Source organism: Pteropus medius, unplaced genomic scaffold (assembly GCF_902729225.1).
Source record: "Pteropus medius unplaced genomic scaffold, Ma_sr-lr_union100, whole genome shotgun sequence".
In the NCBI taxonomy this organism is placed as follows: Eukaryota; Metazoa; Chordata; class Mammalia; order Chiroptera; family Pteropodidae; genus Pteropus; species Pteropus medius.
Window position 1 is genome coordinate 1,036,478 of NW_024346819.1, and position 22,617 is coordinate 1,059,094.

Here is a 22,617-nt window from a genome sequence, read left to right on the forward strand (position 1 = left end):
GACCCCGTGCCCCCAGGCACCCCCATGCTTCCCCTACGAGTACATTGGTCAGGTCGGCCTCTGGGTGTACATGGCCAGCCCTGGAACCGCCTGCTCCGTGGTGCCAACCCATCCTCCCTGCCCGCCTGTGCCCCTGCCAGCACCTCCCCTTCCTCCAGGCTCTGCCCCCACCACACACTGTCAGCCTCTGTCCAGTGCCCAGGCCAGCTCTCCTGCCCACAGCCTGGACCTGGGGCCCCCGCAGCATTTGGGTGGGGGCAGGTCCACAGGAGGCCACCTGCCCTCTGGGCTGGACGGGTGGCGCCTGGTGCAGGAGCTCCTCCCCGTGGCCAGTGGGGGATGGTGAGGGGGCCAGCTGGACCGCCAGTCTGCCGGGGGCCCACCTGGTGGCAGGAGGTGGCTCTGAGGTAGTCACACCTGCCTTCAGCCAGATGACAGCCCAGCCCAGGGTATCCGGTTGTCCTGGGCTGTGGGCACCTGTGCAGCTCTGCTGCCCTCACGGCTGACTTCCTGCAGGCATCCCCAGTCCCTGCTTTGCAAGTTCTTGGGGACGCGTGGCTGTACCCACGTCCCTTAGTGTTTGCAGCAGTCCAGTAGCCGCAGCTCTTCCTGACGGCAGGAGCCAGAGACCCGCCTTCCTGCCTGAGAGCACCACGTGGGTGACCCCGATAGCGGCTCCTCCCCTAGCGAGGGCGGCATGTGAGCCGTGGAGAGGCGAGGTGCGCTGTGCCACCCCCGCGTAGGTGAGGCGGCCAGCTACCCCGACAAGGCCATCAGGCACAGACAGGCCAGGAGAGACAGAACGCGGTCTTGGATGTGCGCCCATGCCCGGCAGAGTGACCAGCAGCTCCCCCTGGGTTCATGTGGATGAGGGGGAACCAGGGCCAGGCCGGAGCCAGAAGGTGGCCGGGGAGGGCCAGTGGGCCCCAGGAGCACGTCTGTGGTGGGGGTCCTGTGAATTGGGGCGCTAGGCCGGCCCAGGGGCTGCTGTTCCGAAGGAGGCGAGCGCCCTGCGGAGCCGACGCCCCACGCCAGGGTGACGGTGTCGACACTGGGAACCGAAATGCCTCATTTATGTGTGAGTGTCAGGGGCGAGAGGTCAGGCGTGTGGTCACGGGGACAGAGGACTGGAGTGGCAGCCGGGGCTGGAGGCGCGTGGAGACCAGTGTGGACGCTGCCAGTGAGGAGGGGAACTTGCCAAGTGGGGTGAGGTGCGTGTTGCTCAGTAACTGGCTCGGGGAGGCAGCAGCCGGAGGAGACCGCGGCACGCAAGCTCCCCTCGCCCCCGGACACCGCCGGATGCTTCTCTGGTGCGCCTCGCCCCGTCTCCAGGAGACCAGCCCTGTCGCTCGCGGGGTGTTCCAGCGAGTGGGAGGAGGTTAAAAGGGGGCGAAGCTGTCCGTGTCTGAAGGCGGCAGGACCGTGAAGACGCCAGGGCGGCACGTGAACGCCCTAAGCGAGACGCAGACCAGGAGCCCTGCGGGTGTGAGGGGTCAGGGCACATGGCGCAGCCGGGCTCCCCCCGGGGTGCGCGCCGTCTGCTTCGCACCGCGGTGGCTGCTGTCCTAGCTTTTCACAGCCACACGCTGGGAGAGGGGGCCACGCACCAAGGCAAGCACCGGGCTCCCAGGAGACGCGTCCCGCCCCCGAGCCAGGAGGCGGGTGCCGGGCGGGTGCCGGGCGGGTGCTCCGAAGCTGCGTGAAGCCCGCGAGTGACCAGGAGGATGACGTGCTTGCCCGGGGAGATGCGCATTTGCAGGAGTCGCCCCGATGGAAACCGAAACCGGCAGAAGCAGAGACACTGACCGGCGGGACCCAGGTGCCCGGCAGTCAGCCCGGGCGGCCCCCGAGAGGCGCCTCGCCGGCGAGGAGAGGCTGCCTCCTGAGTGACAGGTTTGGGGCAGGAAATTAGAATCAGGCCGCTGCTCACACCCCGCAGGGCTCTAGGTGGGGGGCACCGACAGCTGGGAGCTGGGAGGTGGGACTGCAGAATGTGGTGTCCGGGGCGCGGGCCTCAGAGGACGTGCATGGAACCGTGCAAACGCTTCGGAGACCCAGTCACACGGCGGCTGCAGCTGGGAGGTGGCACCGCAGTGTACCTGAGCCGACGGCTACATCCAGACGATGAGACATGTCACCCCAGCAGGACACGGACGGGCTGTCCGCAAGAAGTGCTCGTGGCCAGTGCCTGGATGGTAGCACCGCCCCCTACAAAATGAAGCCACAGGGGGGTCACACTCGTTGGGTGCCCAGATCCAACAATTCTGTTTGTTGAAGTGTTGGTGTGTTGTGGGCTGAATGTGTCCCCCAGAGTCACACGTTGAGCCCCCAACTTTCCTGGCACCTCAGAATGGGACTGCATTTGGAGCTGGAGCCTTTACAGCAGTGGTCGAGTTAAAACGAGGCTGCCAGGGTGGCCCTCACCCAGTACGACTGGTGTCCTTCCAAGAGGTGGCTGTTCGGACACAGACCGCCACGTGCGTGCAGGGGCGGGGCAGGGCCTGGAACATCCCTCTTAGACCGGAAGACACCCATCCTGCTGGCTCCCCACGTGGACGTCGGCCTCAGAACCTTGAGAGGTGACCGCCGTGGAAGCCGCCGGCCGTGGCGCTTGTGCTGGCGCCCAAGGGTGCTGACAGTGATGTGCGGGCCCCACAGCACATCAGGGTCTCGATGGGCTCCAGGGCCTGGGGCCCAGGCCAGCAGCCCCACTCTGCCAGGCGACGCCACAGCCAGCGCCCACGGCCGGGGGGATGCGGCCCACAGCACGTTCGTACGTTTCAGCTGCCCGCGGCCGGCAGAGGTCCGAAAACACGAAGTGAGCAATTCCAGAAACACGATGGCTCGGTGTAAATCACGCCTTCCCGAGGAGCGTGGCGACTCTCGTGCATGCCGCCGGGATGCGGCGCCCCTCCATCTGCGTCCCCACACTGCCTGCCGCCAGCCAGCAGTCACAGGAGAGCCACTTGGGGACCGGATGGGCGGTCGGTGCCGCGGGCTCGCGTTCACGCCGCCCTGACTATGCTGGCGGTGGCCGGGGGCGCAGGAGCACGCGCTGGCAGCGGACGGGCCGTGGCTGCCCCAGGAGTGCGGAGGTGGTGCGGAGCCGCGGTCACGGAGCCTCTGTCACAACGCGTGGTTCCAGTCACTGTTGTCGCCGTCATTAAACTGTCTGACCTCCATGGCAAAGGAAAAAGCAGGGTAGACAGACTTGGGTGCTGCCTGCCCGCGGCCTCAGGCGTTCACGGAGGGTCCCAGGCCGTGTCCCTGGGTAAGGGGGCCGGGTGTGGTACCCATCACTGGGAACAGCCTGGGCGGCCCTCAGTCGGGTGGAGGAAGTGCGAACTGCCCTGAGGACTGTGCGGCCGGCAGGGGCCGCCGTTTGCCATGTGACCCAGTGTCGCCGGCTCTGGAAGAAGTGAGATGCTGGTGCCGAGGGCTGCAGAAGGCCGCACGGAATGGCCCAGCGTGGGACTCGGGGAGCAGGACGGCCCGCCACACACGCACACCGGAGGGAGAGTGCGCCCGCTGGCCGCCGCGTGTGCAGCCGCTACCTCCCGTGACCGCGGGCCGAGGCTGGCGGCTCTGCCGTCCTCAGTGCGTGGCGGCCCAGGCCTCGCCATTGCAGCCAGGGGGACGTGATGCGTGTCACCTCTGCTCCGGCTCCACCCTGGAGCTGCTCAGGGCCCGGCCCAGCTCTCCTTGAGACAGGACCGAGGTCTGTCTGGGAAGCCGAACAGCACCCAGCTACCCCTGGAGGGCGGGGACACGGAGTGTGGGGACAGCTGCTAGTCTGGAGGGAGGCCCCTCGGGGGCAGCGGGCTGGGGGTGGGGGTGGGTGCACACGGCCTTCTGCGGCTCCGGTCGTCTTCAGAGAGACGGGAGGGCAACGCGGAGACCGTGTCTTCATCCTTGCTGGCAGGTGTGTGTGGTGGCGTCGCTCCAATCTTCCTGGCCTCGTGCTGTTTCAGCAAACGAAGCAGAGCCGTCCCTCTGGAGCTTCCCGCCCCTGTACGGAGCGGGGGGGGAGGGCAGGGTGGCCCTCGGCGTGCGCGCGCTGGGCCCCTCCTGTCCAGGGCCGCGTCTCTCCCTGGCGTGCTGGAATGCGCGTGGCTCCCCCCCTGCTTGCAGCATTTCATGCGACGGCTGCCGCGGGCCGGCGACGAGCCACGGCTTGCGGGTGTTTGGCGTCCTTGCCTGTGATGCCCTCGAGGGCCAAGTGTAAGACTCGTCCTTGGCCATCGGGGACCCAGCCCTCAGGCCTTTGTTTCAGAACCAGCCTTGGATAAAAGCAGATGGCTTTGCTCCGCTGACGTGGCTCTGTCCGTCCACAGATGATCCTTTTCATGCTTTCCACGTTGTTTGTACAAACGGCCTCAGCTTGGGCACATCTTAGAGTACAAAAGGAGGACGATGCGGTGGCTGTGGCACCCACAGCCCTGGGTGACCTGCCCGAGAAGCCATTCAGGCGCACGTGGGCCCCCGCAGGGCCTCGGCGAGCACGCGGGAGGCGGCCAGGAGGAGCTCCGGCTCCCGCCGCCCTTAGCCTGAGTTCCCGTGACCAGGACGCGTCGGAGGTCAGTGCACTGGGCTCCTGGCCAGAGCCGGCTCCATGCCGCGGACAGCGAGCACTAGACGCACCCCTCGCCAAACTGTAAGGAATGGAAACTAATAGAAATAGGGGTTGAGAAACCCTCAGAAGTCAGAGCTTGAGATCTTAGCCCCCACCCCCAGATCAGCGCCAAGGGGCATTTGTAACTGGCTCTTTCGAAGCAGGAGGCAAGGGAGGCCCCCCGTTTCTGCACTGACGCGTCCTGTAGGGCTCGTGGCTTTCGCAGCTTTTAAAAAATTGCTTTGTGCAACTCAGTGAAGTTCCACCGGGCTGTGCTGTCGGCCGCTCGGATCCAATTCCTGTCACCGCTGGGACAGTCCACCCAGACCAGACCAGCCCCCTCCGCAGAGGGCTCTCCGTCCTGCTCGGGCCCACGACAGTGGCACATGAATGGCCAGCAGCACGGGCGCCACCTGCCCACTGGCTCCCCGGCACCTGCGTCAGCGGGCCAGCGTGCGAGTGCGCGGGTGCTGGGGGCTTCTGGCCCGCCGCCGGGTGGCGCCCAGCAGGAACAGCAGCTACCTTGTCTGCAAGGCACCAGGTTGGCCGCGGACACCGTGCGTCCCCGCTCAGGACACCCAGCCTGGCCGCAGGCATCAGGGTTGCGTGTGTTGTTTCCGCCTGCGGTCGGTGTGTGGGCCGACGCCGTGTGGCCGTAAGCTGCGCTCCCCGGACGCCTGCACGCGGCCCGCGCCTTTGGTGACACGGCTGTTCTCATCTTTTGCCCGTTTTTCGTTGGGTTGTTGGCTTTCACGCTGTTGACTTTGGGAGTCCTGTATCTACTCTGGATAAAACCCCTCGTCAAATATGTGATTTGCAAACATCTTCTCCGGCTCTCGGCTCATCTTCTCACTCTCAGCGGCGTTTTTCACAGAGCAGAGTTTTAAGCTGGGATGAAGCCAATTCGTCAGTTTTTTGCTCTGCTCCGTCAGTCCGTCTGCCGCCCCTTTCGTCGGCAGCACGCCGGCCACGCTCACGGTGGGTCCGCAGCCTCCGTGCCCGGCGGCGACGGCCCCAACGCGCCTCGTTCTCTTTCCAGTTATTTTGATTGTCCTGCTTCCTGTGTCTTTCCACGTCCATTTCGAAATCAGGAAACTGCTGTGCACGGACGAGGCTCGCTGTGGCTTCCTCGGGCCGCGCCACGTCTGCGGGCTCCGCGTCGGAGGCGCCCCGGCCCCTCGCGCCAGCTCGTGGCGGTTCCCAGCGCGCACGCCCTGCGTCGGTTTTGTTAGATTTAGGCATTTTTGTTTGTTTTGGAGCCGCTGTGAATGGAGGTTTTTGGAAAGGGGCTTCCAGTGGCTCGTTGCTGGTGTGCAGGACTGCGGCTGCATTTCATGTGGCACTTGGGTCGTGCTGCCTTGCGGAGCTCGCTGGTTCCAGGCGCCTGTTCCCACTTTTCCTACATCCCCGGGACTTCCGCGTGGACGCCCATGCTGTCTGCAGACGGGGGGCGGCATTCCCCCCGCTTCCGACCGTTGGCCTGCACTTCCTTTCCTTGTCATGCTGCACGGGGCGGCCGGAGGAGTGGTGGCAGGGCTTTGCCTTGTTCCGTGTTGTAGGGGATAGTTCTGTCCCTCGCTGTGCCGGGCGACGCCAGCCGGGGGCCTTCGGACACGCACTGTCAGCGAGAGGGGTCCCCGTCCACTCCTGGTTCACTGAGGGTCTTTAATCACACACGGATATTGAGCTTCGCCTGAAGGTCTGGACCGGCCGAGGGGCCCGGTGGCTCCTGTCCTCCAGGGCCACCGTGCTGGCTGGCTCTCCAGGGCTGACCAGCCGTGCAAGCCCGGGCAGGCCCCACTCACCATTCCCTTTCTATCTGCCCGAGTTCAGTTTGCTCGTGTTTGGTTGAAGCTTTAAAATCTATGTTTGCAAACGGACATTGGCATTTACTTTTCTCTTTGTGCTGTTTTCATCCTGGCGTTGGTGTCAGGTCATCGCCAACTCGTGAAATGAGCTGAGAAGTGCCCCCTCCTCTCTGTGTTCTGGGGGATCTCACGTGGCATTGGCGTTGCTTCTTCTTTGGTGTCTGGTCAGATGTGCTGCAGCTTCCCCTTCAAGGGGGCCAGTAATTCCATCTAATCGTTAACCGTTCGGATGGTCTGCTCGTCCCGCTGCCTCTGGGCGGCTTGTGCCTTTCGAGGGCTTGGCGCACTCGTCCAGGCCCTCGGGTCCCTCCGTCCGCTCGCGCGGGAGCTCTGGGGTGACAGCCCTTCTCTTATTTCTGGTGTTGGCCATGTTTTCCCTCTTTCTTTTTTGCTTTGTCTGGCTGGAGGTTTTACCATCTTATCTGTCTCTGCAAAGAACCAGCGTTTGGGGCAATTTCCCCCATCGTCTTTCTGTCTTCACTTGGGTGGACGTGCCCCGCCTTCCCGCCGTCTTCCGGGGCCCGCTGCCTGCCTTCTCCGGCGCATGCGCTCGGCGCCCCCGGCCCCGCCCCCACCGGCGGCCCCAGTCCCCGCCCTCCGCCCCCCACAAGGGCTTTCTGATTTCCGTCGAGACTGCCACTTCGGCCTATGGGTGGTTTCGGGGTGCGCTGCTGAGTGTCCCAGGCCGTGGGCGTCCCCCAGCCCCCTTCTAGCGAACCGCGTTTTGGGCAGAGAACACCCTTGACGTGACTTGGTTCTGCGAACGCGTCCGGGGCCGCGGCCGGGGCGGGTTCTGGTCCCCGTCGGCTCCTCGGGTCCGTCTTTCTCCCTGCGGTTGATTTGCTCGCGACGTGGCGCCCGAGGGCTCCATGCGGCCGGTGCGTGGAGGGGCGGGGCCACGTGACGCTGCGCTCGGCGCCGCACGTGCTCACGCGCGTGTGCGTGCGTACGTGTGCGTGTGCGCGCGTGCGTATGCATGAGCGCGCGTGTGCTTGCGTGTACGTGTGCCTGTCACACGCGGCTGCGGGCACGGGCCTCCGCCCCGCACCTGGGGCCGCCCGTGTCAGAGGGGGTCTCGCTGCCTGGGGCAGCCCCCCAGCCGGTGTCCTGGCTCCTCTGGGTCCGTGGGGTGCAGGCGATGCCGTCGTCACGGAGGTGGCGCCAGAGTGCCTCTGCGTGACAGGCGGACGTCAAAGACGAACCAGGATGGGGAGCAGAGCGGTCAGTGCCACTGAAGAAAACTTGAATGTCACTGACAGTGTCCTAGGGTCGGGCGGCAGGGCACAGCATGCTGGCCACGGGGACGCACGGGGACGTACGGGCGGGTCGGCTGGGGCAGAGGGAGTGAGGGGCAGGCCGGGCCAGAGCTTTTTGGGGGTGGGAAGGGCACGGCAGGGCCAGGGAAGCAGCTCGGGACTGGCCAGTCTGAGTGCTCCGGGGGCCGCAGGGCACAGAGGCTGGCTGCCCCGGCATGCAGGGCAGGGAGACAGTGGCTTGGTGTTGAGGGCTGGACGGGGCGGTGGCTTGCCGTGTGGGCTCAGGGAAGGTGTGGACGACTTTGGCCATCAGCGTGGCCCTGTGACTCCTGAGGGCGAGCAGCTGCAGACACAGGCTCTAGGAAAACTCAGCAGTGCGGGTCTCCGCTTTGCATGTGGTGACCGTGACTTTCCGAGGCCCCGTGTCCGTGCCCGAGCTCCCCTGCCTCACCTGTGGCTCCCAGCCAGCCGGTTGCAGACAGAGGCCAGCTGGCAGGGCCCACCATGTCTGCGTGCTCACACATGGGCAGGAGAGCGTGGCCCCTTGATGCCAGTGGGCAGCGATGCCCGCGGCCCGGCCATGTCCGGAGACTGTCCTGCTGCTTGGGGTGTGGGCGCGTGCAGAGGACCGAGGGACAGCTCAGGCAGGCACGGAAGCCCTGCACGTCCCGACGGGACCCCTGCGCAGATGGCAGGGTGTGGTCTGGGCGCTGGAGCCTGCCCTGGAGGGCGGTGGCACTTCGGTTGTACAGTCACCCTCACGTAGCCATGTTCCTGTGAACAGGCCCTCTGACATCCAATGGACAAGCGAGCCAGCTCCCGGGAGCGCGAGCGAGGCCTGCAGCCTGGGCCCTGGCCGGCAGACACCGGGCTGCACCCTGGCCGGCTCCTCGTCCTGGCGCCTTGGCGGGCTGTGTGGGCACCAGGCCGCGTGCCACCTCGAGGCGAGGACCCAGCAGGGGGCAGGAGTGGCGGCAGTGAGTCCCGCAGTGCAGATGCTGTGCCAGCAGCTGCAGAAAGGTCAGACCTCCGCCCACGCAGTCCTGGGACGTGCAGACACTGTGGGCGTGGCCTCCAGGTGGCTTTGTGTGGCTCAGAGCAGAAGGGCGGGGGTGAAGGGTGGAGGACAGCTCCCACCAGCAGGAGGGGCGGCCGAGAGGGGCGGGGCCTCTGTCCTTAAAGCTGGGGCACTGGCTCCTTGGTTCCCAGGGGCATTGCTGGTCTGCCCACCCTTCCCCTACCTGTGCACAGACCCTCCACCATTGAGAGGGGACCCCGCCTGCTGAACCTCTCTGGCCCCCAGCCTGGCTGAGCCTGGGCCAGGGCTCCTGGGAGATGTGACGGTCAGTCTACAGGAGTGACCCTGAGCCTGGAGGAGGGGTGTGGAGGGCCATGGTCCAGCGTGGGAGGGTGTGGTTGCCGCTGAGCCAAGTCCACCCCTCACAGGTTGTGCAGCCTGACCTTGAAGAAGCTGGTGGTTTTCCAGGAGCTGGAGAAGGGGCTCATCTCGGTGGTGGTCGCCGTGAAGATGCAGGTGAGGGTCCCTCGCCACCGTCCTGGGGCCGTGCAGGACACCCAGCTGCCCGGGACACGGGAGGACACGACCCCAGCAGCAGCCAGACCGTTCGCTGTGCAGGGGTGGGGCTCTGTCCAGGGCGCGGGGGAGCCTCTGGCAGCTGGCCGGAGCCGGCCCTTGTACCCTGGCCGGCTGGAACCCTGTGGGCGCAGTCCTGTCCTGAGGGGCAGCAGCCCTGCGTTCAGAGGGGCTGAGCTTGCCCGCAGGTGGGCCTTTCCTGTGCCCTGCCCCTGCCACCATCACCCACCCGCCAGCCCGTCCCCTCATCCCGGGCTGTGAACCCCCAGCCTCACAGGCTCTTCCGTCTGGTTGGAACGAGCCGCTGCTGCAGGAGGGCCCGCCCTCCACACTGCCCCAGCTGAGGAGAACAGGGCCCTGTGAGCCTCGTGGGGGCCACTGGGTCCCAGGTCTGCTCCCCAGCATGGGCGCTGCCCAGGGGGCGTGTCCTGTGCCCTTCACAGCATCCCTGGCAGGCGCAAGGCCGTGTGTGGGCTCTGCCTCTCCCTGTGCCCCCCAGCACCACTCATGGGCTCCTCCAAACCTGGGATTGTCCGGGCCTATCCTTGTAGGACCCCTGTCAGCCCCACAGGCGGAGGGCAGAGGGCGGAAGTCGGGAGCAGCCCGTGGGTCACCTGGCTGGGCCTGCAGGAACTGCTCCAGGCCCTGGGCCCGCCAAGCCGGGCTCACCTCGTAGCTGGGATTGAGGGCGAGGTGGCATTGGGCCGCCTCATTTTTCCAGTCAGTTGCTTCCCCCGCAAAAATGTTGCTCTTTTAAATAAAGTTCTAAGAAACGCTTTTCCTCGCCAAAGACACTGTCTCAGCGTTAGAACAGGGGTGCGAGGCCTTGAGCCTGGCTGCGGGGAGGCGCCTCACGATGGCTCCGGGCTGGGCTGGGGTCACGGTCTCGGCCGGTCTTCGGAACGAGATGGGAGTGGACCCGTCCCTGGCTTCTGAATCTGGGGCTGTTGACCTCTGACACCACTGACCGACCCACCCTCTGGCCTCGTTCCTGGACGCCCTTCCTCCAGCTGCCCGTCTTTGGGACCCCTCATTACTGAGGCAACCTCCGGGGTCAGGCCCGGGCCCTGGGAACCACGCTGCCTGTCCAGCTTGCCTCCGAGAGTCCCCAGCAACTGGCTGCCTGCTCCCCACCCCCACCCCAAGGACGGCGTCCCCCCAGCACTGGGCCCTGTGATGCTCAGGTCCTTGCTGCTGCTCCCTGGGCGCCCTCTCCTGTCCGGGTCACCTGCCATCCGCCTGCTCTGCACCTGCGTCCCAGGGGCCAGGCAGTGCTGGAGGACAGCCCACGGCCAGGCCATCCCACCATGTGCCTCCTCTGTCCTTGGCTTAACTCCTGTTCCCTCAGTCCCCACCCGAGCTGAGGCCCTTACATCTGAATTCCCAGAGCGAGCAAACGCACTGGCCTTTGCCAGTGACTCGAGTCTGTGTGTTGCCTGGAGTCTGTGGTGACTGGACTCTGTGTGGTCACTCGAGTCTGTGTGGTCACTCGAGTCGGTGGCCCTCAGTGCAGGTCCTGCGAGAGGCAGCTCCAAGGTGGGCTCAGAGGTCCTAGGAATTTGGGGAAACAGCTATGAGGGACAAAAGAGAGCGGCCAGGGCGTGGGGAGCCCCGACCCCACGGGGCACCTGCTCTGGGAAAGCGGGGGGGGGAGGGGTGCAGGAGGCTGGCGGGGAGGGGCCGCCCACACCCCTGCTGTGCTGCGTCGCTGCATCCTGGGCCAGGCGTTGCTGGGGCACTGAGGCCCCGGTGTAGACGTGGTCCAGGGCCGGCAGCTGGCACCGTGCACTGGGCTCTGGCAGCAGGCTGTCCAGCAGCCTCATCACACTGCCATGCGGGCCAGCCCCACACCTGTGGTCAGCGCCCCCGCACCCCTGCCCTTCAGCTCACACGCCCGCACCGCTCATGGCTCCGGCTTGGTCCTGGACCCTCCCCCATCTCTGCACCCTTGTCTTGGTCAAAGCCCCAGGAGTCACCCCTCCCCAGCCTCGCCTCTCCCTGCCCCTGCAGCCACCTGTCCCCTGACCCCTCCTGGGGCCCACGGGCATGGGGTCCCGGTGTCCTGCCCGGCCTCCTGCATTGGCACAAGGGCTCCGAGGCCCCCAAGTGGGACGGCCCTGTGTGAAAGGGCCGTAACGCACATCTGTGACCACGTGGTGTGCGTTTCGGTGTGAGGCCGGGGCTGGGCAAGCGGTCCATGTCCTGGCGTTGAGGTGGTGACGGCCCCTCCTGACCCGAGGCTCAGGAACGCCCAGCTTGTTGGTTCCCGCGTGCGCGTGGGTTTCGGCCGATGTCCGCTGATCCCTGCCCTTGCGACGGTGGTGGTCTGCGGGGTGGCCAGGGACGCCCGGCCTGGAGCGCACCGCGCTTCCCAGGGGTGTGCGGCATGTCACTGAGCCCACAGTGACCGTCCCCTCCTCTGCTCTCGGTTCTTGGGCGGACGTCTGGAGCAGGGCCTGCAGCTCGAAGGACGTGGGCATTTCAGGGCCTCTGGACAAACATCCCCGCCCCGCCCTGGGGAGCTGGTGCCCCCTCGGCCGCGGCCGCTCCTCCTGAGTTTGGAGGGCGCTGAGGTGAGGACGTCCCACTGTGGCCGCCTGACGACGCCTTCTTGAGCAAGACACTGTCCTCCTCCCCCAGGGCTCCAAGCGCATCCTGCGGTCCCACGAGATCGTGCTGCCCCCCAGTGGACAAGTGGAGACCGACCTGGCCCTGACCTTCTCGCTGCAGGTGGGCCCCGTCTCCAGCCCCACGTAGCCGCGGCTGCCCGGTCGTTTCTCGTGCCATCCCTGTGGTAAAGGGAGGCCGTGAGGCCGCAAACGCGTGTCGCCCGTTTGAGGCACGTCGTCCACGGGCTGCATGGACACTCGCTTTGTACATTCAGACCCCGGTGGGGTAGTTTGGGGTGTGCTGGTGGCGACCGTGCCTCAGTTTAGACCAGGACGCACCCCCCAGAATGAAACAGAGCTCCCCCGGAGTTCTCCGTCCAGAGCCCAGGTTGGCCCCACGCCGACCCAAAGGCCTCGTTTCTCTTCATGGTGAAAACCGATGCCGGAGCTGGCGACCTTTCTTGCCTGACTCACGCTCTGAGCGTTACACTGTGTCGAGTCCCGATCCGTTAAAGCTGCTTTCTCACCGTAAGCGTGAGAGGCGGCTGTGATCCGGTGACGTCCAGGACAGGACAGCCCTGCCCTCTCTGTCTGCCCCCCCCGCCCTCGTGCGGGGCTGCCCCAGGGCCGGACCGGGCCGTGGCGGGCACTCTGACCCCGGCCCTGCCGCCCAGCACAGCGCGTCTGGGGTTGGTGTTGGTTTTTCTTCTTGGAGTGGGGTTTGCAAAGCGTGCAGTTCGCTGTCTTTGAGCGTGTGGGTCCGTGAGCGGGAAGCAGCGAGCACAGGTGTGTGACCGCGTCTGCCCAGGTGCAGGTCGGTCCCGTCGCCCCACCTCAGAAATCAGAGTTCGCGCGTGAACTTCGCCAGGAGCTGGTGGCTGTGTGCGTCACGCACACGAGCTCCGCAGTCGTCAGAACCCCTGCCGCACCCCACGCAGGCGACCTGGCCGGCCCCGGTGCCGCGGGCCCCTCGGGGCACACAGCCAGAGGCCTCGCCCAGCACCCTCCGCACACCGCACGCCCGCCACCAGCACTTCAGCGTGGACGGGCCGCGGTGACCTGATGAGGGCCGGGCCTCTGGGGGCTCTGCGGGGCGACCCCAGGCCCTGGGTACACGGGGGCCGCCGCGGGGGGGCCAGCGTGGATGGCAGCCGCGGCCCCTTCCCCTGCAGTACCCCCACTTCCTGAAGAGAGAGGGCAACAAGCTGCAGATCATGCTGCAGAGGAGGAAACGCTACAAGAACCGGACCATCCTGGGCTACAAGACGCTGGCCGCGGGCGCCATCAGCATGGCCGAGGTGAGGCAGCTGGCCGGCCCCGGACACCAGCGCCTGTCCCTCGGCCGAGGCCGGCTTTGCCCGAGTGGGTGCGATGGGTCTGGCAGGACAGGGCTGCAGCCGGCACGGGGGCCACCCGGGCGCGTGGCGTGGGGGCTCGGTGACATGACGTTGAAGCCCCCCGGGAGGAAGCGAGGGAGCTGTTTCGACACAGAACTGAGCAGAGGCCCCAGCTGTGCTGGGGGCCCTGGCGCCGGGCGGCTGGTTTCGGGGTGCGGGAGGAGGCAGCCCTCAGGCCGAGCAGCTCCGGTCCTGGGGGAGGAGCAGCAGAGCCCTGGTGTCCCTCGTGCCTCGAGGCCCTCACTGTCCCGGGCTGAGATCAGGGTGTCGGGGACACGGAGCTCTGGGTGTCCACCTGGTGCAGGGCTGGGCAGGGCCGTAGGTGGGTGGCCAGGCCCGTGGTCCTCAGACACGCGGTCAGGTCCGTGGCCCGGGGCTGTGTCTGGGGGCTGCCGCCTGCACGCGATGTACTGCCGTTGGGGCCCCCGGCTGTGGCCTCCTCTCCGACAGCCGATCCCCGGCGGCCGAGCTTGGCACTGACCCTGGCACTGACCCCAGCACTGACCCCAGCACAGCCCCATGTGCACCCTCCTGGTTTGCCCGCCTGGCCGGTGCCCCCGTGTCCTCTCGCCCCGTGGTCTCTGGAACGTGCCGCCCCCCAGGTGATGCAGCGCCCCCCCGAGGGCGGCCAGGTGCTGAGCCTGTGCAGCAGCGTCAAGGACGCGCCAGCCAAGGTGGCCGAGATCTGGGTCTTCTCCCTGTCCAGCCAGCCCATCGACCACGAGGACAGTGCCATGCAGGCCGGCGCCAAGGCCAAGTCCACAGGTTAGCGCGGCCGAGGCCGAGCCCACTTCCCTGCCCCTCAGCACCTCCCAGCCACCGCCCCCGGGGTCTGAGCCGCGGGGAGGGATGAGGGTCCCTCACGCTGTGGTGGGGGCGGGGCTACAGGGTGTTCCTGCCCTGCCGTGGCCGCCATGACACCACTGGTAGGCGGAGGTCATGGGGTCGATCGCGGTGCCCCTTGGGCCGGAACGTGGGTCTTGGTGTGGCGGTCACCAGCATCACGGGTGGGCTCACTGTCCCCCGAGGTGACAGCAGGAGGCCCAGGCTGAGCCGCACGCTGGGCGGCAGGGGGCACGCCGTGGGGGAGGGGCGTGCGGTGGTGACCCCCTGCCCCCCTCCCCCTTCCTGCGCACCCCATCCCCCACCCCCACCCGCCTCCTGCGCACGCCCCTCGGGTTGCTGCCTCGTTGCCGGGACACCGGTCGGAATCTGGAGGGGCCGCCCCTTCCGTGTGCTCACCCCGCAGATAACTACTCCGAGGAGGAGTACGAGAGCTTCTCCTCCGAGCAGGAGGCCAGCGACGACGCCGCGCAGGGCCAGGTAGTGCCTGGCGGGCCCCTCGGCTGCGCCGGCTCCGCCGAGGCCCCCAGCGGCCAGCCCGCGACCCTCCAGAGCTGCCGTCACCAGCGGTGGCACGGGGTGGGGGCTGGGAGCCGGGCCCCGAGGTGGTGCCCCGATTCCCGACAGGTCCTCCGGGAAACCGCCCTGTCAGCCCTTGGGGGGGGCCGCCCCACGATCCACCCGGGAAGGAGCTGTCCCGTGGGGCTGGCCTCAGGCGCGTGTCCCCGCAGGACCTGGACGAGGACGACTTCGACGTGGGCAAGCCCCGGAAGCCGCGGTGCTCGGCCGTGCGGGCGGCGTCCATGACCAGGGTCGGTGGTCCAGCGTCGCCAGCACGGGGGAGGGTGGGCGTGGGGTGTCCGCCCTGGGCCTTGCCTAGCCGCCGCCTCTGCCCCTAGAGACAGCGGGAGGTGGGGCCGCGAGGCGCTTGGCCACTGTTAGCTAGAGCCAGGCGGGGCATCCCCGTTCCAACCCCAGGCCACTGCCACTGTCCCAGAGGTCAGCGGACCAAGCAAGGTGGCCGCCTTCCTGCCCAGGTCACTTTAAGAGCAGAGATGGAGGCTGTCCCACCCCCACCATACCAGACGTGCCCTGTGCAGAGCCGGCCTCGGTGTCTGTTCTGCCTCCAGCCCACCAGGCACGGTGGCCCAGGGGCCTTGGTCGGGCTGTCAGGCTTCTCCAGGCGGAATGCTCCAGGCGGAAGCCTCAGCCCGTCACACGAGGCCTCCCTCTGGGCGCCAGAGCTCCTCGGACAGCTCACAGCTGCTCCCTAAGAGCTGGCCACTGCCCCAGACCAGGCCAGCATGCTGGGTGGGTGGCCAGGGGGGCCCTGGTGATGCTGGCCGCAGGCACAGCCCAGAAACCATCACCCCCTCCCCCGGCAGCCCCGGACAGGGAGCGTCTGCCCCGCGAAGCAGCCCCCGCGGCCCTGGCGGCTCCTGTCCGAGCCTCCGGGGAGCTGCTTTCAGAGGGCTCCCCGCTTCTGCCCCCCCCACCATGGCTCAGAAGCCAGTGGCCCAGGGCGGCACCGGCAGCAGACGCGGCTGGGCTCTTTACCGCGTCCCCACCACCCGTGCCACCCCCACGTCCTGTGGGGGGCAGTGACCCAGGAAGGTCGCGTTTACCCCAAGGCTTCTGGGAGAGCCGAGGAGTGGCCCCCGGCCTCTCTGGTCCCCTGGGCCAGGCCCTCGCGTCGGCTTCTGAGTCTGACCCCAGCCGCGGCTCAAAACACCCGTGAGGACGCTCGTGGTGGTTAAGCGTCCGAGGGCCCCGTCTGAGCCGCGCCTCCCGCCCCCCGCGAGAACACGCAGCCCTCCCGCGGGGCGGCTGCCGTGTGACGCTGGCTGTCCACTGTCCTGCAGCAACAGAACTTCAAGCAGAAAGTGGTGGCCCTACTGCGCAGGTTTAAGGTGTCGGACGAGGTGAGTGAGCCACCTGCCCCGTTCCTGTGCGCCTCCCTGCCCGGTCCCTGTGCACCCCTCCCCAACCCCATCCCTCACTTCCACCAGCCCGTCCCTGAGCCCCTATCCCCACGCCCAGGGATGCCTCGAAGGTCTGGTCTGGTGGAGGCTCCAGGAGACCACCCACTGTGCTTCGCCCGGGTGCACAGATCATAGTTCCTCCTTTGGGGGTGTGACCACAGGTTTTGCGTTGTGTATTTTTTTATGAATCAACTCTGTAGAGCAGTTTTAGGTTCGCAGCAAAATCCAGCAGGAAGGGCAGAGGTGCCACATGCCCTCCAACCGTCAACACCGCGTGCTTTTAAAATTCTTGCTGTTAGCGTTTGTGTTGCGATGAGTTTGTATGAGTCCCGTCACCGGAAGAAAAATACTGTTTTTTTTTTAATGTGCTCAGAGGAAAATTAGCCCCAGGCTCAGGACTTACCTGGCAGAGGTGGCGCCTAAGTGTGTGAGCCCCACGTGTCCCAGTGTGCCTGGCACACGGGCATGGCAGCAGGCAGAGCCGAGCTGCACGGGGACCGTGGCCGTGCGTCCACACCCAGGACGGCCGCGTCCTCGGCGGTGGCGGGGGCATGCCCGCCCGGCCCCGGGCTCCCCAGACACCTGCGGGTTCGGCACGATTGCTGTGCCATCCCCCGCTGCCTCTTCGCAGGGACCGGCCGGCTAGTCCTCAAGCGTGGGAAGTGCAGGGGCCCCGGAATAAGCACGCCAGCCCGGGGAGCAGTGTTGGCGAGCTCAGGGGCCCTCCCCGCTCACCTCAGGGAGACGGTGTGAGTCAGAACAGGGCTGACCCCAGAAATGAGTCCTGAGTACGTGAGGACGATCGACTTTGACGAGGACGCTGAGGCTGTTCCACGGGGAAACAGCTTTCTCAGCAAATAGCGATGGAGCAGCTCGGTAACCACACGCGAAGGGCCGAAGCTGGCCGCACCGACACGAAAACCAACACGAGATGGATCGAAGACCTAAACGCGAGGCTTGAAACTGGACTCTGGTGTGAACACAGGAGCTGGCGTCTGTGACCTGGAGTCCCAGGGGCCTCCCGGACGCGACGCCAGAAGCACAGGCGAGCAGAGGAAGGCCGGGCGAGTGGGCCTGCTCCGGGGTCGGACGCTTCTGCGCCCCACGCAGCACCGTCGAGGAAGCGGAGCGGCCGCCCGCAGACGGGGAGGGCGTGTGCCGGGTGCCGGGCTGGGAAGGGGCGCCGTCCGGAACGTGCAGAGGACGGGCACGGCGCCAGAGGCCAACGCCGAGCCACCGGGCAGAGAACCCAACCGGACGCTTTCTCCAGAGGGTGCAAACAGCCGGTCAGCCCAGGAAGAGATGCCTGGTGTCTCCAGTTGTCGGCGAAACGTGAACCAGAGCCAGCGAGACGCCGGGGGCCACGACGTGGGCCGACGGGGTGGAAAGCAGCGGGCAGTCCCTTGGAAAGTTAAACACACGGTCGCCTTGCCGGTGTTTGCCCACGAGAGGCGGGAGCACGTCCGCACAAGGACGGACAGTCGCAGAAGCTTTGCCGGACACGGGCTCCTTCGTTCTGTGGCGCCTGGCCGGGCAGCGCTGGGGACTCGGCTGTTGGCAAACGTAGCAGGACAGCCCTTCAGCCCCAGGTGCCGAGTGAGAAGCCCGACAGGCTGTGTGTCACGTGGCTGCATCTGTGTGACTTTCTGGCAACGGCCCAGCTCAGGAGACAGTCGCCTCAGGGTGGCCTGGGGAGCAGGGGAGGGGACCGTGAGGGAGAAGGGCGTTCTACATCCTGACCGCGTGGTGGCCCATGCCTGTCCTAGACAGGCATCTGCGTGTTGACGTGCTCTCCAGCGGGGACACCAGGGCTGGTGCCTGCTGACTGGGCCCGGGGCTCGCCCCGTGTCTGGATAGCGGCTGCTGAGTGCCTGGTGGCTCTGTGCCCCTCCCGCCTGCCCCGCGGTCGCCCCTTCCCCGGCCTGGGCCAGCCCTCACGGTCTGACCTGCCACAGGTCCTGGACTCGGAGCAGGACCCGGCGGAGCATGTCCCCGAGGCGGAGGAAGACCTGGACCTGCTGTACGATACCCTGGACGTGGAGAACCCCAGTGACAGTGGCCCCGACCTGGAGGATGACGACAGCGTCCTCAGCACCCCCAAGCCCAAGCTCAGGTAAGGGTGTGCCCGGATGCTGGGGGGCCAGCGCAGGGGTTGGACGTGGCTCCCGGAGGGCGTCCCGGCCTGCGCTGTCGGAGGGGAACACTCGGGAGCACGAGTCGGGGGCCCTGCCCCGGAGGCCGCGATACGGGCCACGATCAGACCCACCCAGGGTGCTGGGCGAGGCTGGGCGAGGCGCCCCTCTCAGGAGGGGACCGGCGAGTCCAAGGCCACAGCACTTCTGTCTGGCAGGGAGATGGGCGCGTTGGGAACGGCTTGGTGTCCCTGTCCCAGGTGCCTGTCCCCAGGGAGAGGATGGGGGTCCGGAAGAGAGGTTCCCAGTTCTGGGGGTGAGGCCTGGCCACCTTGGGGTCCGTGACCCTCCTGCCTCACAGAGCGGCCTCATATCCCCATGCGGCTTTGTCACTAGACGCTGCCCGAGTCCTGCTCGGCTTGAACCGTCTTCCGCGTCCCCTCGAACCCGTCCGTCCGTCCACTCTCCACGTGGCCCTGTCTGCTCGGGCGGGACGTTTGGCCTGGTCTGGCAGGATCTCGCCAGCGGCACCCTCAGCTGTTTAGGGTGTTCTGCGTCCCTACAAGCTGGCCAGGGTCCCACGCACCCCCCCCAGCGGCACCCCTGCAGGCCTGGGGCGGAGCTGTCACCTGTGCCACCCCGCCCTGCCCCAGCTCAGGCTGTGAGAGGCGGGGCTTCGGTGACATGGGTTCTGGCTGGTCTCAGCGGCCAGAGGAGCTGGGAGGGGGCTCGGTGTCCTCTTCTGTGCCCTGATTCTTGAGGGTGGGGGCCAGCCAGGCCCAGTGGCCATGCCTGCGGGTGGAGAGGGTCCTGGAGACTGACCTCGTTCCCCACGTGCAGGCCATACTTCGAAGGCCTGTCACACTCCAGCTCGCAGACGGAGGTTGGCAGCACCCACAGCACCCGGAGCCAGAAGGAGCCTCCGAGTCCGGTGAGCGGCCGGGCCAGGCAGCCCCGCACCCCCCTAGGGCCCGCCACCCCCACTCCTGTCTTGGTCGCTTGGTGTCACTCACAAGCTGGTGCTGGACAAAGCAAAGTTGATGCTTCCTGGCTTTGTGGGGTGGCCCATGTCTGCCTGCCAACATCGGGTGACTGCTGTGGGGCATCCCGGGGCCCATAGTCCAGGAAGCCCTGGCCAGTGTCCCTGGGCCGCCCCTCGGCCCAGCACCCGCTGCCCGGATGTGGGCCGGCCCTGACGCTGCTTCGAACGCAGTGTGACTCCCATCTGCCCCGCAGGCCGACATGCCTGAGAAGACACGGGCTCTGGGCGCCAAGCAGCCAAGCGACGGTGTCTCTGACTCGGCCCACGTAAGCAGGCACGGGTCCCCTCACTCTGCCCAGGCAGAGGCCCATGTGCGCGCTGCCCCCAGGGCTCGACACACCGGTCCCGTGCTTGAACGCCAGGACCTGTGCGCAGAACCACCACGAGGGCCCTTAGTCCCCCCACAGGGCAGTCAAGGCCCCTGGGTCACCTAGTGGAAAGCAGGTGTTCCCTGCTGTGCTGTCGGGGACAGGCCCAATGCCACATGGGTCTCGCAGGCCTCGCGGGGTCTCGAGGAAGCAGCCTGGGACAGCACTGCTGCCGGTCCCCCGGGGCCCCTTGCAGCCATGTCCACACGTGGGCAGCTGCTAGCCCACGGGAGGCCTGAATGCTGCCAGCCAGATCGGGGTCCCTCCCTTGGGTGCTCGGGAGGCCCAGGCAGGATGGACGTCCCCACAGCCTGTTCCCTCCCTGGCAGGGCACACCGCCCCCGGGGGAGACCCCGGCACCACCCGAGGACAGCCCAGAGGTGGAGACACCCTCGCTGGACCTGTTCACCGAGAAGCTGCCGCCCAGTGGGCGTGTCACCAAGACTGAGTCCCTCGTCATCCCCTCCACCAGGTGACAGGCCGCCTGGGGAAGCTGTCCGCTGGGCAGTGCCTGTAGGGGGGTGGGCCCATCATGGAGCGTGGCGTCCTGGTGTCTCTGGGCCAGTTGGAGGCCCACGGTGGCCCCCACAGCCCCACGGCCACTGGATGCTGGCAGGTCTCGTGGCGCTGAGGTGCGGCTGCGGCTGCCCGTCCAAGGGTGGGGAGAGTCCCTGTCGGCCATGACTCACGTTTTCCTGGCCAGGCCCCATCTGCCGGAGCCCCCCGGGCCAGTGCCTTTGTGAGGTGCCGTCTGCTTCCAGAGCACTGGGCACCCTGCGGGCTGGGTGCCATGGGGCCAGGCGCTGGGGTGGACACTGCTGCCATGTGCTGCAGAGTCGTGGGCTCCGTGTGGCCCCTGGCCCAGCTGCCCATCAGCAGCACTGGCTGTCCTGAGCCACCCTGCCCCAGCCTGTCCTGGGCCCGCAGGTCGGAGGGCAAGCAGGCTGGCCGCCGGGGCCGGAGCACGTCGCTGAAGGAGCGGCAGCCGGCGCGGCCGCAGAACGAGCGTGCCAACAGCCTGGACAACGAGCGCTGCCCGGACACGCGGAGCCAGCTGCAGGTGGGCCCCGGGAGGCCGGCGGGTGGGCAGGACCAGGGCCGCCCAGGACCACCGTGCGGGCAGCCGAAGGGCGGGGCTGGGCGGGGGCCGGCGGGGGGCTGGGCAACACGCTGCCTGCCGTGCATGCGCCCCCCGGTCCCGAGCGGCCCTGTGGGCGGTGAGGGCCCGGCGGAGCCTTTGGCCTGGAGGTTGCTGTCCAGCGCCGAGCCCTGCCGGGCGCAGGCGGCCACTCTGGGGCATGGGCAGGGGCACCACGCCCGCCCCCTGGTGTGGACGCCGCACGTCTGTGGACGCCCCACGTCTGCAGATCCCCAGGAAGACCGTGTACGACCAGCTGAACCACATCCTCGTCTCCGACGACCAGCTCCCCGAACACATCATCCTCGTCAACACGTCCGACTGGCAGGGGCAGGTGGGGGCCGGCGTCCTTCCGACGGGGCGGGGGGTGTGGGGGGCCCTGAGGCCCACCGTCTGCTCTCGCCCCCAGTTCCTCTCGGACGTCCTGCAGCGCCACACGCTGCCCGTGGTGTGCACCTGCTCCGCGGCCGACGTCCAGGCGGCCTTCAGCACCATCGTCTCCCGGATACAGAGATAGTGAGTCCCCCTCTGCGTGGCGTGGCCGCCTGTCTGCGCCCGGCTCGCGGTGCCCCGGCCTCGTCGCGGCTCTGGCCCGCGCTGTGGGTGGGCTCTGGGCGCCCGACCAGCCCCAGGCTCCCTTCTCCTAGGCGGGGGGCCCCGCCACTCCACCGGGTCGTGACCACCCCGAGGTCGGGGGGTGGGGTGCAGGGCTCAGCCCCGGGCGGCCGGGCCAGGCCGGCTCCCTGAGGCGTCTGTCCCCCGTCCCGCCCGCGAGCACAGCTGCAACTGCAACTCGCAGCCCCCGGCGCCCGTGAAGATCGCGGTGGCGGGCGCGCAGCACTACCTCAGCGCCGTGCTGCGGCTGTTCGTGGAGCAGCTGTCCCACAAGACCCCCGACTGGCTGGGCTACATGCGCTTCCTGGTCATCCCGCTGGGTGAGCGCCCCAGTGAGGCCGGGGTCGTCCCCAGGGGCCCCAGGGGGGAGGACGAGGCCCCGCCCCTGGAGCGCCACCGGGGCCCTGCACGTGCCGGCCGGCGCCAGCGCGGGTGGGTTGGCTGCGCACCCGTCGGGCGGCCAGATGCCCCTGTCGCTGAGCTGCGCTCGGCCTCTGGTCTGCACGGTTCGTTTTGCTGCCAGCGCGTGCACCCGGCCGTCTCCTGGGGAGCGCAGGTCCAGGGGAGACCCCCCCGCCGCAGGACCCCTTGCCGCCTGGTCTGCCCTGCTCAGGCCGGTGCGGGTGGCAGGGGGGGCCGCACCTGACGCTGCCGCCCCCTGCAGGCTCGCACCCGGTGGCCAGGTACCTGGGCTCCGTGGACTACCGCTACAACAACTTCTTCCAGGACCTGGCCTGGCGGGACCTGTTCAACAAGCTGGAGGCCCAGAGCACTGGTGAGGCCCGGCATGGCACCGTGCCCGCCGGGGGAGGGGCGGGCATCTTCCAAAGCGTGGCCCCGGCCACCCACGCCTCTCTCGCAGCTGCGCCTGAGAGCCTGGGGCACGGGCCCCAGACAGGGCTGGGTCGGCCCGGGCAGCACACGTCCCCCTGCCCACCACGAGCCATGCAGCCCGTCGGTGTCCGGGGTCCGGGCTGCAGGAGGCAGGGTTGAGGCCCGGGGCGGGGGGTGCTGCCAGCATTGGGGAAGGCCTGGCTGCCCTTGCCTGGGATCCTGTGAAGGTGTCGGGCACAGGAACCCATTGGCTGCCCCAAAGAGAGCCACTGCTGCGGGGCAGCCTCAAGGAAGCGGACGTGTAGCAGGGCCTAGCCCCCCTCACAG

General features: G+C 67.8%; 1 protein-coding gene across 2 annotated transcripts in view; it reads left to right on the forward strand.

The window, feature by feature from the left end:
• Window positions 1-22,617, forward strand: part of PACS2 (phosphofurin acidic cluster sorting protein 2) — a 45,997-nt gene that overhangs the window by 12,842 nt on the left and 10,538 nt on the right. For both annotated transcript variants that reach the window (XR_005655814.1, XM_039876591.1), the window contains exons 2-17: window positions 9,183-9,270; window positions 11,971-12,060; window positions 13,112-13,237; window positions 13,939-14,101; window positions 14,586-14,659; window positions 14,911-14,991; window positions 16,042-16,101; window positions 18,117-18,274; window positions 19,134-19,224; window positions 19,530-19,601; window positions 20,033-20,175; window positions 20,631-20,763; window positions 21,071-21,175; window positions 21,251-21,357; window positions 21,622-21,776; window positions 22,121-22,231. Coding sequence is in view for 1 of the 2 variants with exons in the window: in XM_039876591.1 (XP_039732525.1) it covers window positions 9,183-9,270; window positions 11,971-12,060; window positions 13,112-13,237; window positions 13,939-14,101; window positions 14,586-14,659; window positions 14,911-14,991; window positions 16,042-16,101; window positions 18,117-18,274; window positions 19,134-19,224; window positions 19,530-19,601; window positions 20,033-20,175; window positions 20,631-20,763; window positions 21,071-21,175; window positions 21,251-21,357; window positions 21,622-21,776; window positions 22,121-22,231 (1,757 nt within the window). In the remaining variant the exon portion in view is untranslated. The remainder of the gene's footprint in view (window positions 1-9,182; window positions 9,271-11,970; window positions 12,061-13,111; window positions 13,238-13,938; window positions 14,102-14,585; window positions 14,660-14,910; window positions 14,992-16,041; window positions 16,102-18,116; window positions 18,275-19,133; window positions 19,225-19,529; window positions 19,602-20,032; window positions 20,176-20,630; window positions 20,764-21,070; window positions 21,176-21,250; window positions 21,358-21,621; window positions 21,777-22,120; window positions 22,232-22,617) is intronic.